The sequence below is a fragment of the Phoca vitulina genome, unplaced genomic scaffold (genome assembly GCF_004348235.1).
Source record: "Phoca vitulina isolate PV1807 unplaced genomic scaffold, GSC_HSeal_1.0 scaffold12, whole genome shotgun sequence".
Taxonomy (NCBI): domain Eukaryota; kingdom Metazoa; phylum Chordata; class Mammalia; order Carnivora; family Phocidae; genus Phoca; species Phoca vitulina.
In genome coordinates, this window is record NW_022589715.1 from 10,991,013 (window position 1) to 11,005,567 (window position 14,555).

The following is a 14,555-nucleotide window of genomic DNA, read 5'->3' on the forward strand; positions in this document are numbered from 1 at the left end:
AGACTTAATTATTGAGAACCAAAGAGGTTTTGTTTCTGTGAGTTCTACCTGTTGATAAGTACTGAATTAGAAACTAAAGCAAAACTTTTAGAGCATAAAAATATATAAGCACGTACTCCGTTACCTGATAAAACTAATGACATCATCACACAACATACAGCCTCTGGAAAATTCTTCTGGAATATTCCGTCACATGTTCCTGAGAGAATGAAAGTGGAAAGGACAAATAACATCTTATCATTATTATTAGTGTTATTATTATTATGACAGAAAGAGTTTTCATCATTAGGCCTCCTAAAAGGGCCTCTGGGATGCCCAGGAGTCTCTAGACCACACTTCGAGAGTGGCTGCTACAGTGCATTGACTCAAGGTTAAGAAATTTCCAGATCACTACATAGAAAATTCCAAATTTTGTTCAGTGAAGAAGTTGCCCTTCCAGTAAAATTTTACTGTTTATGTTTAAGAATTATATACATTGTCAGGGCACCTGAGTGGCTCATTCGGTTAAGCATCCAACTCTTGATCTTGGCTTAGGTCTCGATCTCAGGGTCATGTGTTCAAGCCCCACATTGGGCTCCACATGGAGCCTACTTAAAAAAAAAAAAAGAATTATATATTTTGTCTTGATGAGTTGTGCCCTAATAATAGTTGTGAGGATAATCAATCTAGAAGAATTTTTTTTTTCCAATTTCAACGTATATGTGTATTTTCTTTGCCAAAAGTGTTGTAGGGTGATTAGTCATGACTTCCAAACCCACATACTTATGCCATTTGGATAAAATTCTGCAGGGGAAGTAGAAAGCCATGATAGAAAACTTCTGGCTCCTGGGAGAAAATTGTTTCAGTGGGTGATGCTGGGTCTCCCATCCTGGTCATGGCTAGGCTACATAGGTGCCTTTAAAGGAATTATGCTTTAAAATGTCAGAGTACCTGAAATTGTATTCTTTGTAGCTGTTTAAGTTATAAAAAATTTAAGATGCAAACCTCAAAATGTATGAGAGACTCCATATATTTTTCAAAGTTATTTGGGAGGAATACAAGCAGAAGATATAATGACCTCTGAGGCAGGGTATTCAAGGATGTCCTTTTATAGATGTGGCTAATGGGTTTGAGATGAATATTCCTCTTCAGTGAGATATTTTTTGTAAACCATCACACAAACTATTAGCAGTTCCATCTGCCACTCAAAAGGGAGTGACCAAAAATGTCACATGATGGCTCCTACCTGAAATTTTAGTTTCTTAGCTCTTGGAAGTGTCAAGAGAATCTTTTTTTTTTTTTTTTTTAAGATTTTTTTTATTTATTTGTGAGAGAGAGAATGAGAGACAGAGAGCATGAGAGGGAGGAGGGTCAGAGGGAGAAGCAGACTCCCCGCTGAGCAGGGAGCCCGATGTGGGACTCGATCCCGGGACTCCAGGATCATGACCTGAGCCGAAGGCAGTCGCTTAACCAACTGAGCCACCCAGGCGCCCTGTGTCAAGAGAATCTAAGCCATTTGATTAGGATTTTCCTCCAGTCTGAGGGAAATACTCTTCACCTCAGAAAATGAAAATACCTGAAGTATCTGTCCTATTCTGACAGAACATTCTTTTAGAGAAGTAAAAAAGTCACCAAAGAATTGTAGGACAGAGATACACAGGTTCGTTTTTTTCTTGAGAGACCGTGTCTAGTCAGCAGAACTCAGGCGCATGGACTAACTTCCATCTGGATGGAAAAGAACAAAACCCCACCAGCACTGATTTTTCTGTGCACTTCTAACCCTCAAAAGAAGAGCCAACATAAAAGGGATCAGGTTCGCATTTCTTCCTAGAACTTCTCCCAGGCACGGTTCTCTGGCCACTCGGCCCAGCCTTGGGCTGGCCTTCCCTCAGCATCTTGTTCCTCCTTGATTTTTCAAATTTTTAATTACTGTTAGTGACAAGCTTTGAATTTTAAAATTATCAGGTGGAGAATTACCTATACAAGTAAAAGGATAGAAGATAACAAAGTAAGGTTTTCAGGCAAGAAGCAAATGGAGGTCTATTTTCAAGAATTTTTTCTTTCTCTAGTTCATGATGTGAACTCTGTGCCAGAGGACACCTTTGTGTGCCAGAGACAGAGAAGTTTCCAGATTCTACCAGATGTATAATATATATGGCTGTGCTTTTATTTTTTATTTTTTATTTTTTTGATTTTTTAAAAATTTATTTCTATTAATAGTACAAACCTAACTGGAAATTAACAAATTATACTCCAGATAATTCCATAGTCCATAGAACCTTCACCTTAGTAAAGAGCTCTACCTTATTTTCCCTACAGTATTTTACATACTTCATATGTAATCAAGATTATTATTAATCCTAGGAGTTTATTTTTTTTTTTTTATGTAAAAATATCCATCTGAAGGTTCACAGTGGGAAATAATGAAATTTAAATGGGTACAAACACAAACCTAAAATTTGTATATGGCTGTGCTTTTAAAAAAACAAGAACAAAACAAAACAAAAAACACCCGTTTTTAAATTTTAGAATAGTTTTAGATTTTAGAAATCATGGAGATAATACAGAGTTTTCCCATAAACCCCACTTGCACGTTCTCCCATTATTAACATCTTACATTAGTGTGATGTATTTGTTATAATTAATGAACCAATGAACATTATTATTAACTCAAGTCTCTACTTTATTCAGATTTCCTTAGTTTTTACCTAATACCCTTGTATGATTCAATGAGTTCATCCAGGATTTAGTTGTCTTGTCTCCTTACGCTCCTCTTGGTTGTAACAATTTCTCAAACTTTCCTTGTTTTTAATGGTCTTGACGGTTTTGAGGAATACTGGTCAGGTTTCTTGTAAAATGTCTCACAGTTTGGACTGTCTGATATTTTCCTCCTGATTAGACTTGGGTTGTATGTTTTTGGGAGGAAGACTGCAGAGGGGAAGTGCCATTTTCATTAACATCATATCAAGGATACATTCTGTCAACGTGACTTAGTGGTGTTGACCTTGGTCATGTGGCCAAGGTAGTGTTTATCGTTTTCTCCACTCTGAAGTTTAAAAAAAATAAAATAAAGTTTCGCTTTGATTTCCTTTTCATACTGTCCTCTTTGGAAGGAAGTCACTATGTGCAGCCCACGTTTAAGGGGTTGGGAGTTACGGTCCTCCCCCTTGAGAATCCACATAAATTATTTGGAACTCTTCTGCATGGGAGACTTGTTTGTTCCTCCCCATTATTTAATCATGTATTTACATCAGTATAGGCTTGTGAATATTTATTTTATATTTTGGGTTACAATTCAATGCTACTTCATTTATTTTCATGTAAACCGTTCCAGCTTTGGCTATTAGGAGGAGTTCTTTCAGTTGGCTTCTATGTCTCTGTCATTCCCCCATCACTCTGTGTGTGTGTGTGTGTGTGTGTGTGTGTGCGTGTCTCTGTGTGTCTGTGTGTGTGTGTGTGTGTGTTGCATGGTGTTTGTGCTCATCTTATCTGTTTCCTGCTCCAATCTGAGAATCAGCCATTTCTCTAAGGTGTTCTGGTTCCTTTTATTGGCAAATAGTATTAGAGACCAGTATCTGGATTACCTCTCCTCCTTTCTATTTAAAATTAATAAGTCAACTAGTTTTTTTCATTTCTAAGATGTCTTCAAACCTCTGAAATGGTAGAATTTTTCTTCATTCAGCACTAGTGTCTTCTCTTCAAGTAATAATAATATCTTGTGCTTACGTAATAATTCTTTATGAACTGACTAATTTTTACTGTTAAAAAAGGATTCATTACAACAGATCATCTGAGGTTTTTAAGCACTGTGACTTTTATCCTGCTATGTCTGGTATCCTGAAATGTCACTAGTATGTGATGTAGTATGTACTGTGCGGCTAAGCGGCAGGGGATTGTCCAGATGAGCCTCAGAAAGCAGTCTTCTTGATATCGGGGCCAGCAATTCCTATACCCTCTTGCAGAAATTTTTTTTTTTTAAGTTTTTTTTTTTTATTTATTTAGTAGGGAGAGAGAGGGGAAGCACAAGCAGGGGGAGTGGCAGGCAGAGGGAGAAGCAGGCTCCTCGCTGAGCAGGCAGCCCGATGTGGGACTCGATCCCAGGACCCTGAGATCATGACCTGAGCCAAAGGCAGACGCTTAACCGACTGAGCCACCCAGGCGTCCCCCCTCTTGCAGAAATTTAAGTCTAAATATTACTGCTTTTGTTACCTAACATCTCACCATCTGGGAAAAATAAAGCACTTAAATGAAGAACAGCTGTGTCTTAGGCCCACGGTTGACTTGCTCCCGGTAGCTAGGGTTTAATCCCAAGTTTGTTTTTCAGCCACCGGCATAGTTTTAAAATTAACTTTGCATTTATGGCTTGAGGCAATGAACCAAAAAGTGAAAGAATGCTAAGACAACTGTAGGATTCTGGTGAACTACAGCCTGTTTCTCTGTGAGCCTGGTCTCACGAGTCCCCTTCCATTTCCAGGTCTGACCGAGACAGCAGTCTTCAGTTGTGAGGCCCACAATGACAAAGGGCTGACCGTGTCCAAGGGTGTGCAGATCCACATCAAAGGTAAGCACCAGGGCCAAGCCTCGGGCATGTTCTGGGAGCTGGTCAGGGGACACAGCATGAGCTCTGCAGCCAGCTACCTGGGTTTGAGCCCTGTCTTCCCCCACTGACTTTCTTTGTGACCTGGGACAAGTCACTTAACCTCCCTAGCTTCAGTATAAAATAGGGATAATTACAGAATCTACATAATTTTGAGGCTTACATGAGATAATGACAGTAAAAACACTCAAAATGGTGTCTGGTGCATAAGTCTTTGATAAACGTTAACTCGTTTAGTTCTGCTCAGTCTGAGAAAATAGGCTGAGATGTCTACCCTCGATCTTCTTAGCTCCTGTTTTCACCTTCCCTCTCCCACCTTGAACTAGTCCCCATTACCCGTTAAAGAGCCCCCAGGGGTGGGGGTGGCTTAGGGCATCGATTGAAGGAATGGGCTCTGTCCTTACCAGGCAGCTGGGGCTGAAGCGAGTCCGTCCCATTTCCACACACCCCTCCAACCCCCAAACCCCCCCCCCCCCCCGCGAGAGGAGAGATGGAAGGGGAGAGCCCGGAGCTCCTGTGCTTTTGCCTCCTAATCTCCTTATCGCCTCTGAGCTGGGATGTAACATAATGGAAGACTTGTCTTTGAAGGTCCCCATGCTAGTGGAGACATTCCAATCCAATCATCTGCCTCCTTCTCCTTTTGTGGGATCGAAGTTAGTTAAACCCGAAACGTGAAAGTAAATATACTGTCATTTTATCCCTTTTCAAATCATCTTTCTTACCTTCTCTCAGAGAAACTCAAGCAAATTTTATGTTTTAGTATTTGGGTTTTTTTAATATTTTATTTATTTATGTATTTATTTATTTGAGAGAGTGAGAGAGAGCATGAGTGGGGGGCGGTGCGCTGAGGAAATGGGAGAAGCAGACTCCCCGCTGAGCAGGGAGCCCAACTCAGGGCTCCATCCCAGGACCCCAAGATCATGACCTGAGCCAAAGGCAGATGTTTAACTGAGCCACCCAGGCGCCCTACTTGTTCTTAATTTAAATATCGAGAAGCAAATATTGATTCCATATTCCTTTTGGTCTTAGTCTTAGGGATACAGCACAAGGAAAAAGCAGAATGTGTTTAATAATGAGTTAAAAGTTAGGTAAGGTACAGCAGGGGACTCAATTTACAAAGAAGTTATATTTTAAAAAGGTGCTGATGGGGGTGCCTGGGTGGCTCAGTCGGTTAAGCGTCTGACTGGATCTCGGCTCAGGTCTTGATTTCAGGTTTGTGAGTTCAAGCCTCACATTGGGCTCCACACTGGGCATGGAGCCAACTTTTAAAAAGTAAATAAATAAAATAAAAAAATAAAAAGGTGCTGATGTTTCATTTCAGCAAATCAACTAGATGAAGGTGATGAGGCATTTTCTAAAAGTTCATTGGAAGAAAAAAAAGAGCAAACTGAAACTTACTCCCGGAGGAAGTGTATAACTTCCTCATTATGAGTCTCATTATTACAATTTTCAAAAGATATGTTGGGAATTTCAGGAATTCATGAGTAGGCGTAAATTTATAAAGACTATTTTCTTTTCTTTTTTTTTTTTTTTAAAGATTTTATTTATTTGATAGAGAGAGACACAGTGAGAGAAGGAACACAAGCAGGGGGAGGGAGAGAAGGAGAAGCAGGCTTCCCGCCGAGCAGGGAGCCCGATGCGGGGCTCGATCCCAGGACTCCGGGATCATGACCTGAGCTGAAGGCAGACACTTAACGACTGAGCCACCCAGGTGCCCCAAGACTATTTTCATAAAGTGTAAACACCTTAAAATTTATTTGTAAAATGAGAGACACTTTTTAAAATTTTATGCTTCACACAGAACTTAGCTTTTTTTTTTTTTTTATCAGTCCTCTTTTGAAACCTTATGTTTTTGGTTTTCATTTCATTTATTTAAACATTTATGTCAACGCAACCAAGACTTCCTTCTTCTAATCCCTTTTTAACTATAATATATGTGGCCAAATTACGATCTGGAAAGGCAGACATTTTAGGACAATTCTACAAGTGATCTATTTAGGGAAGTGAGTCGAACAAAATGCTGATTCTTTCCCACTCACCAAGCTGTGTGTCTACTAGTAAACAGAAACTCCTGAATATGGTACCTCACGCACTTCTCATGGTCCCAGCTCTCCTTCCCCCGGTCTTCTGCCCACCCTGTCATTGCTTCACCTCCTCCAGCACACCTCCCCCAACCCTCCTCCTTGTGTTACCTTTTTAATCTTCCCCTCAGCCCCATGGAGCAGTGCTACTACCATCCCCACTAATAGAAGAAGGAACAGAGTTTAGAAAGGGCATTTGACTGTGGCCGGGGCCACACAGCCAGCCAGGCAGGAACCAGACTCCCCAGTCCCTGCTGGTGCTCACGCTAACGTGCTTGCCTGCCTCCTGCAACCAGCCTCCAGTGTCCTACTGAGGGACACGAGCTCCGGGCTCAGACAGACCTGAGTTCAGGGCCCCGTTCTACTGCTTACGAGCTCTGTGATCTTCGGCAAGTTTTTACCTTCTCTGATCCTCAGTATCCTCATCCGTAAATGAGGATCGTGAGGCCACCTCTGTGACAGGGTTCCAGTGATGATTAAACAAAGCGAAGTCCATAACGTCCTGGCCCATAGGAAGCACGCAAAAACAACAGTCATCATTTCTGCTTAGAAATGTGATTATGACTATTAATTAAGAATTAAAATTAGCAGGATGCCTCGGTGGCTCAGTCGGTTAAGCGTCTGCTTTCAGCTCAGGTTGTGATCCCAGGGTCCTGGGATCGAGCCCGCATCGGGCTCCTTGCTCGCCGGGAAGCCTGCTTCTCCCTCTCCCACTCCCTCTGCTTGTGTTCCCTCTCTCGCTGTGTCTCTCTCTGTCAAATAAATAAATAAAATCTTTTTTTTTTAAAAGATTTTATTTATTTATTTGAGAGAGAGAATGAGATAGAGAGCATGAGAGGGGGGAGGGTCAGAGGGAGAAGCAGACTCCCTGCTGAGCAGGGAGCCCGATGCGGGACTCGATCCTGGGACTCCAGGATCATGACCTGAGCCAAAGGCAGTCGCTTAACCAACTGAGCCACCCAGGTGCCCTAAATAAATAAAATCTTAAAAAAAAAAAAGAAAAGAAAATTAAAATTAGCATAAAGTAAGATCCCCAAACTTCAGATCCTTCTTAGATTTGAATTAAGATACCTAGCCATGTCCCACACGTGGCCAGGGTCATTGCACACCTTATGGTATTACCTGCCTCCACTCCCAGCAGATGCAGTTGGCTCTTTTGCTTGAACTGACTCTCACCTGTTTCCTTGGCCTGGAAATCTTCTCCCCGCTCCACCACACACCCGCACTCATGCCCCCATAGTACCCTTCTCTTCCTGGCGTGGGGCTCTCTCATCATCAGGTAATATGGGTCTCCCCTCCTCTCCAACCAAGAGCTGCACAAGAGTAGGGCCATGGCTCTTTGTCCCCATGCAGAGCGGCACCCAGCAACATGCCTGCATGCAGTAGGGTAGTGACCATGAGCTCAGTGAAGGAAATAGAGGTCTCTACATCCTTTTCCAGCTAAGGCCTCACTTTATCAGTGGGCAGGAAAGCAGGTCTGTGCTCCACTCCTCTGGCCCAGGCAGAACCATCCTATCACGGGAGACCTGTCTATAAGTTATATGCTTAGTCTTGGCATAATGTGGCTTCTTTTTAAAACTTGGGTCGAATTTTCCTAATCTTAAGAAACAGAAACAGGCTTGATATTGCATTTGGTGGCTGTGGCCACCTATGGTTTATAACTGTGTTTGTATGTGTGTCTTTGTTTTTGTGTAGCAATTCCCTCCCCACCAACTGAAGTCAGTGTCTACAACAGCACCGCAAACAGCCTGCTTATCTCCTGGGTCCCGGGTTTTGATGGATACTCCCCGTTCCGGAATTGCAGCGTTCAGGTAAACCTGCAAGATGAAGAGGGAAGTGCTCTGAGGGCCTACCTGATTTTCCTTCCTCCTGAGGATGAGTGCCGAGGCCTTCAACACCTCTGTTCAGAAGTCCATTGACCTCTTCCCCGCTCAGTGTCCACCGCACATGCCCCATTTTATGGTGTTCTGCCCCGGGATGCTGCTTCCTTTCTGCTCATGGTCCAGGGCCCAACCAGAAGGGAAACAGGTTTCTAGGATAGAACATCATGAGACCAGGGAGAATTAATTTTTAAGATATAAAAACACATCCCTAAATTAGGACTGGCTTGTGATCAGGAGTTCGGGAAGCCAAGTACTCCTCAACCTGGCTCCTCCTGGGCTAGTGGCCATGAAGGACAGGCAAGCAGGAGATGGGTCATTTTTGCTGTCAAATGTAGCACCTTGGCCCCTGGCTGCCAGAACAACCTGGGCATTAGAGGCCTTGCAAAGTCTTTCCCCTTTTTAACCACTACCCAAAATTGGTATGAAATAATGCTGTAAGAAATACCGGCTAGCCATCCTAAAATGATACCTTGCCATGATGTAGGCTCTGCTTTGAGTGTTAATTTCATTAAAATGGAAAGTGTAGCTCACAATTATCTTACTTAAAACCCACACCAGAGGGGTGTCTGGGTGGCTCAGTCGGTTAAGCGTCTGCCTTCAGCTCAGGTAATGATCCCAGGGTCCTGGGATCGAGCCCCCCATCGGGCTCCCTGCTCTGTGGGGAGCCTGCTTCTCCCTCTCCCTCTGCCTGCTCTGCCTACTTGTGCTCTCTATCTCTCTGTCAAATAAATAAATAAAATCTTAAAAAAAAAACCAAACCCACACCGGCACTGCAGACTCAGAGTGCTCACAGAGCCCGTAAAGTGGCAAACCCAGAAAGTTCTGATGCCAAAAGCAGTGCTCAGAACCATCTGCTCATCCGTGTCTCAGAAGAGACATTGCTTGTGGGAGCAGGTAGTTGAACATGTGTGGATTATCCACTGAAAACATGAATGCATTCTGCCCTGTATGTTGTCATACAGTAGGGTCAGAAATTATTCTTAGTTTCATAAATGTCTGGTCTTACTAGCTGAAAACATGTTAACCTGACACTGCCATTCATGCCAGCTCAACTTGAAGCAGTGACTTCTAAAGAATAGTATATGTTGACAACCAGATGTTTTTAATACCAAACAATTAGTTTCTCTGTTTTTATTACTTCCCACTCTTGTCTAACAGCTGTTCCTTCTCTGGAAAGTGAAAACATCCTATTATCCCCAAAATAGCCTCCAACCGCACCCCACCAACTCTAGCTTTGCTTAATTCTTGCCCAACTTTATTTGTAAACCTCCTAAGGGCTGGTAAGTGTTAGGAATTCTTATTGTGTCTACAAAGTCCTCACCAGGGATATCCTCTTTTTTGGGCAGCTTTTTCTGAGATATATTTCACAGACCATAATACTCACCCACTATATATTTAAAGTATATAGTGTTGGGGCGTCTGGCTGGTTCAGTCGGAAGACCATGCAACTCTTGATCTTGGGGTCGTGAATTTGAGCCCCACGTTGGGTGTAGAGATTATTTAAATAAATAAACTTTTAAAAATAAAGTGTATAATGCTTTTTGGTATGTTCACAGAGGTGTGCAACCATCACCATTGTCTAATCATGTCAATACTCATATAAGCTATTGGTCCGTAGTTTTCTTGTGTTAGCTTTTTCTGGTCTTGGTATCAGGGTGATACTGGCCCTTATAGAATCAGTTGGGAGGTGTTCCCTCAACTGATATTTCTTAGAAGAGTTTGTGGAAGATTGATGTTAATTCTTTAAATATTTGATAGAAATCACCAGTGAAGCCATCTGGTCCTGAGCTTTTCTTTGCAGAGAGTTTTTTGAATACTACCTCAACCTTTTTACTTGGTATACATCTCCTTAGATTTTCTATTTCTTCTTGAGTCAGTTTTGGTAGTTTGTGTGTTTCTAGGAATGTGTCCATTTCCTCTGGGTTATCTAATTGTTGGTATACAGTTGCTTATAATAATCCATTAAAAGCTTTTTTTTTTTCTTTGAGGTTAGTAGTAATGTCCCCTCTTTCATTCCTAATTTTAATAATTTGAGTCTTCCCTTCCTTTCTTCTGTTTGCTTTGGGTTAGTTTGCTCTTTTTTTTTTTTTTTTTTTCAGTTTCTTAAGGTAGAAGGCTAGGTAATTTATTTGAAATTTCTTCTTTAATATAAGCCTTTATACTATACATTTCCCTCTAAGCACTGTGTTAGCTGTATCACATAGGTTTTGGTATTTGGGGGCTTTTTCCCATCCATCTCAAGTTTTTTCGTTATTTTCCTTGTGATTTCTTTTTTTTTATTATTGGTTATTCAGGAGTATGTTGTTTAATTTTCATATACTTATGAATTTCTCAAATATCTTCCTTTGCTTATTTCTAATGTTATTCCATTGTGTTTGGAGGATATATTTAATATGATTTTCAGCCTTTTAAATTTATTGTGGTTTGTTTTATGGCCTAGCATTTGTTCTTCTCTGGAGAATGTTCCGTGTGTCCTTGAGGGGAAGGTATATTCGCCTGTGGTTGGGTAGAATGTTATATGTCTGGTAGATCTAGTTAGTTTATAGTCTTATTCACTTCTTCTGTTTCCTTGTTGATCTTCTGCTGAGTGGTTTTATCTGTTATTGAAAGTGGGGAATTAGTGTCTCAACTATTATTTTTGAATTGTCTGTTTCTCCCTTCAATCCCATCTATATATAGATATAGATATATAGATCTATGTAGATATAACTGAAGCATGGACCAGCCCTTTTTAAAACTGCTGCTGAGCTGTATGAAGAGTCCAAGAAGACATGAGGCTCCTGCCCACATGAGTATGGTTGCCTTCGGGGAGATATTGAGGACGAGTTCTGCCCCCACCTTGAGAGAGTAGGTCTCAGGGTGGAAATGAGACAGAGTAGGGTGGTAGGAAGGTCTGAAAACATCAGGTCACCCCTGAAGGTAGAAGATGATCATACATAAGCATCACCTGCTTTCTCTCTTTTCGCCTCGGCTTTGGGCAGCCATGGCATGAGTGAAAAATCATCCAGTGACTATCAAATTGCAGGCCTTCCTTGCCCACCTTGGATCCTGTGGTGCCAGACATGGTTATTCTGTCTTTGCCCCACCAGCTAGCTCAGCCTCCTTTCACCCATAAGAATACAGTTATTTTACAAGTTAAATTATAGGAGTAATGTTGTGACATACCTGTACATGTAATTATTTGTTGTTTATCTGAAATTCAAATATAACTGGCTATCCTGTTTTCTCTGACTGGTCCTAGCAGGATTAGTCAAGACTGGCTCTAGAAGTTAGACTTTTATATTCTGCACATTAACAATATATTCCCACTTCTGAGGGAACCAAGCATAGTTTTGTAGCACATCCCCAGCCCATTACAATTTTAAACTCTGACTTGGTAACAAATGAATGTTTTGGACAAGATTCAGATCCACGCACTAGCAGGACACACCCTCTCACTTCCTTTGGTCCTGATGTTAGTTCCTTTCTTCACCCATTTTTGGGCTGCATACTCCATTTCTATTTTTAACTCTCCCACGTACTTCTTGCTATTTCATGCCCTCTTTTCCCCTAGGACCCACTGAGAAGGACTGTTATAGAAACCCTGTCTTCTTCCAGCAGTGTGTTCTCAAAGTGCGTCCCTGTGCTTGGAAATGCTCCACACATTGCTCCGGAAATGGGGCAGGGGTGGAAAGCCAAAGGTTTCCTCCACCTTAGTTTCAGGGGTTGGTCACCAGGAAGTAGGTGCATACTCTAAAGTGGAGAAACAAAAAGTAAGTTCTGCCAACAGCCACCACCAAGATAAGCACGTAACTCTTTGTTTTCTTCTCTGGTGGTTCCTCAGGCCAGCTGGTACTTTTGTCACCCAGTGGAGTCTGCGGGTCTGAGTCAGAGGTGAGACTTGGCCCCAACGCCACCCTCGTGGTATCCACTAGGGGATTTGGAATTCCAAAATGTTATTTGTGGCCCCATGGCCTAAATTTCAACACATATATCCTGAAATAACAGCATTGTGTATCCACACCCCATGACTGCAAGCCCGTTATTATTAGGAATATATACAGGGTTTAAGATTTGTTTCCCCAATTACTTTTGGTTACTTGTGTTTTATTCAATATCATTTTCTCTTTTCTGAGAAAAGAGAAATACATATTGTAGAAATTTTGAAAAACATATAGTGGAAAAAAAAAAAGCATTCTCCCTTGTCCCCATTCCCAGACAGGAGGTTATGCTTAAGGGAAAAGGTAGAAGTTTGGCCTAGGTCTAGATTTTTGCTTGTGTGTACAGGGGACATCTGGAGAGGGATGCGGAGAGACTGGTAGAGCTTACGGAGGGAAAGATGAAGAGAAAGAACTCAGAGGAAAGAGCCGAGGTGTTTTAATGAGATTTGGAGAAAAGTTTGTTGGGTGAGGTACAAATGACTCTTCCCTATATCTTCCCACCAAATAATGTCAGAAGACGTACATTCTCTGCATATGCTTTTGGACTTGAATTGATATTGGGGTGGAAGTAGGGGTTAAAAAAAAAAGGACATGCTAAAATTTACCTCGAGGCAAGAGCAGAGTTCATCAGCTTGCATAATGAAGAGAAATACAGAATAAAAACAGAAATCCCGTATCCCATCCATCAGTAGGATTTGGGAAATGTTCTCTGTAAAGGGCCAGATAGGAAATACTATTTAGGTTTTGCCTCCACGTAGGATGTCGGTTGTCTTTGGAGCATATTCTGTGAAACAGCTGAAAGAAGAAATCAAGAATTGAGGTGGTTCTGAGAAAGGAAGGGCTACTTCTTCTTATTTCATATTATAATATAAATTACCATCATTATAATATGATAAAGATCATCATTTGCTCTGTTACCTGCCACAGTGAGAATGCTTATTTTAGGCATTTTGCTCAGGTCCTCGGGGGCTGCTCCAGTAGCATGAGTAACACACAGTAATGCTGGTGGGGAAATTAGTGTGTGGCCCGGAAGGAAGCAGCTACTTCCCCTCGGTGGAGAGGAAGGGCCACGTGCACCGAACAGACGAGCGCTCTGTGTCTGGCATTCCCACCACCTTACTAATGCCTCGTCCACATTTCTACTCCTCACTTAGGTCAAGGAAGTTGATCCGCTGAGTAATGGCTCGGTCATGATTTTTAACACCTCTGCTTCACCACATCTGTATCAAATTGAGCAGCTGCAAGCGCTGGCTAATTACAGCATTGGTGTGTCCTGCACGAATGAAATTGGCTGGTCTGCAATGAGCCCTTGGATTCTGGCCAGCACGACTGAAGGAGGTAATTCCTGGAGTTCAGGATAAATATTGCCCCTAATGGCATGTGATTAAACAAATCCTTCCCGGTGACCTGATTTAGAGTTTAAACTTTGCTTTGTTTGATCTTTGTCTCTGGAGGAGAATTTTATTGAGGTAGCCATTGAAAATGGGGAAGAAGACATTTCCTTCTATTTAGTGACAAAACTCACACTTACTGTGAACAGATAACATGTTCTTTTACATAGGAAGATAATAGCAACACACTCTATGGCATATGTTATTTTGAATTAAAATATAATAATATAAAAATTATTAATCGTAGCATCAAATTCAAGAAATAATGAATGTGAAGATGGTTAATGTTTACCAAACACCACGTGCCCGGCACCACATTAGGTACTTTGCATGGATTTTTTTTTTTTTTTGCATGGATTATTTTATTAGATCCTCAGAGAAGCCCTATGAAGTAGTTTCTCTCTATGCTATCTTGCTCATAGCAAATTTTATTTATATCTTTAAACTGTAAAGAATTTTCCATTGTGCTATTTTTGATTTCTGAGATTTTTGTTTTCTTCTGTGAATATTGTATTTATGTTAAATTCAAATCCACAGTTTCTGTTCTTTCCCAACTTAGAGTTCTAGATTGCTAGAACAGTCTTTCCTGCCCTTAACTCTGGCCTCATCTAGTCAGTGCTCTAGTCTTAATACAGATGGTGGGGGGCAAGGGCAGATAGGTCAGGATCAGAAATCTTTAGGGCATAAGCCTTGCACAAAATGAC

The 14,555-nt window shown here is 41.5% G+C and overlaps 1 protein-coding gene across 1 annotated transcript in view; it reads left to right on the forward strand.

Moving 5' to 3' along the window:
* The window catches only part of MERTK (MER proto-oncogene, tyrosine kinase), a 106,580-nt gene that overhangs the window by 54,222 nt on the left and 37,803 nt on the right, over positions 1-14,555 (forward strand). Inside the window, exons 5-7 of the mRNA XM_032410468.1 lie at positions 4,454-4,540; positions 8,353-8,468; positions 13,615-13,798. Of these exons, the coding sequence (XP_032266359.1) occupies positions 4,454-4,540; positions 8,353-8,468; positions 13,615-13,798 (387 nt within the window). The remainder of the gene's footprint in view (positions 1-4,453; positions 4,541-8,352; positions 8,469-13,614; positions 13,799-14,555) is intronic.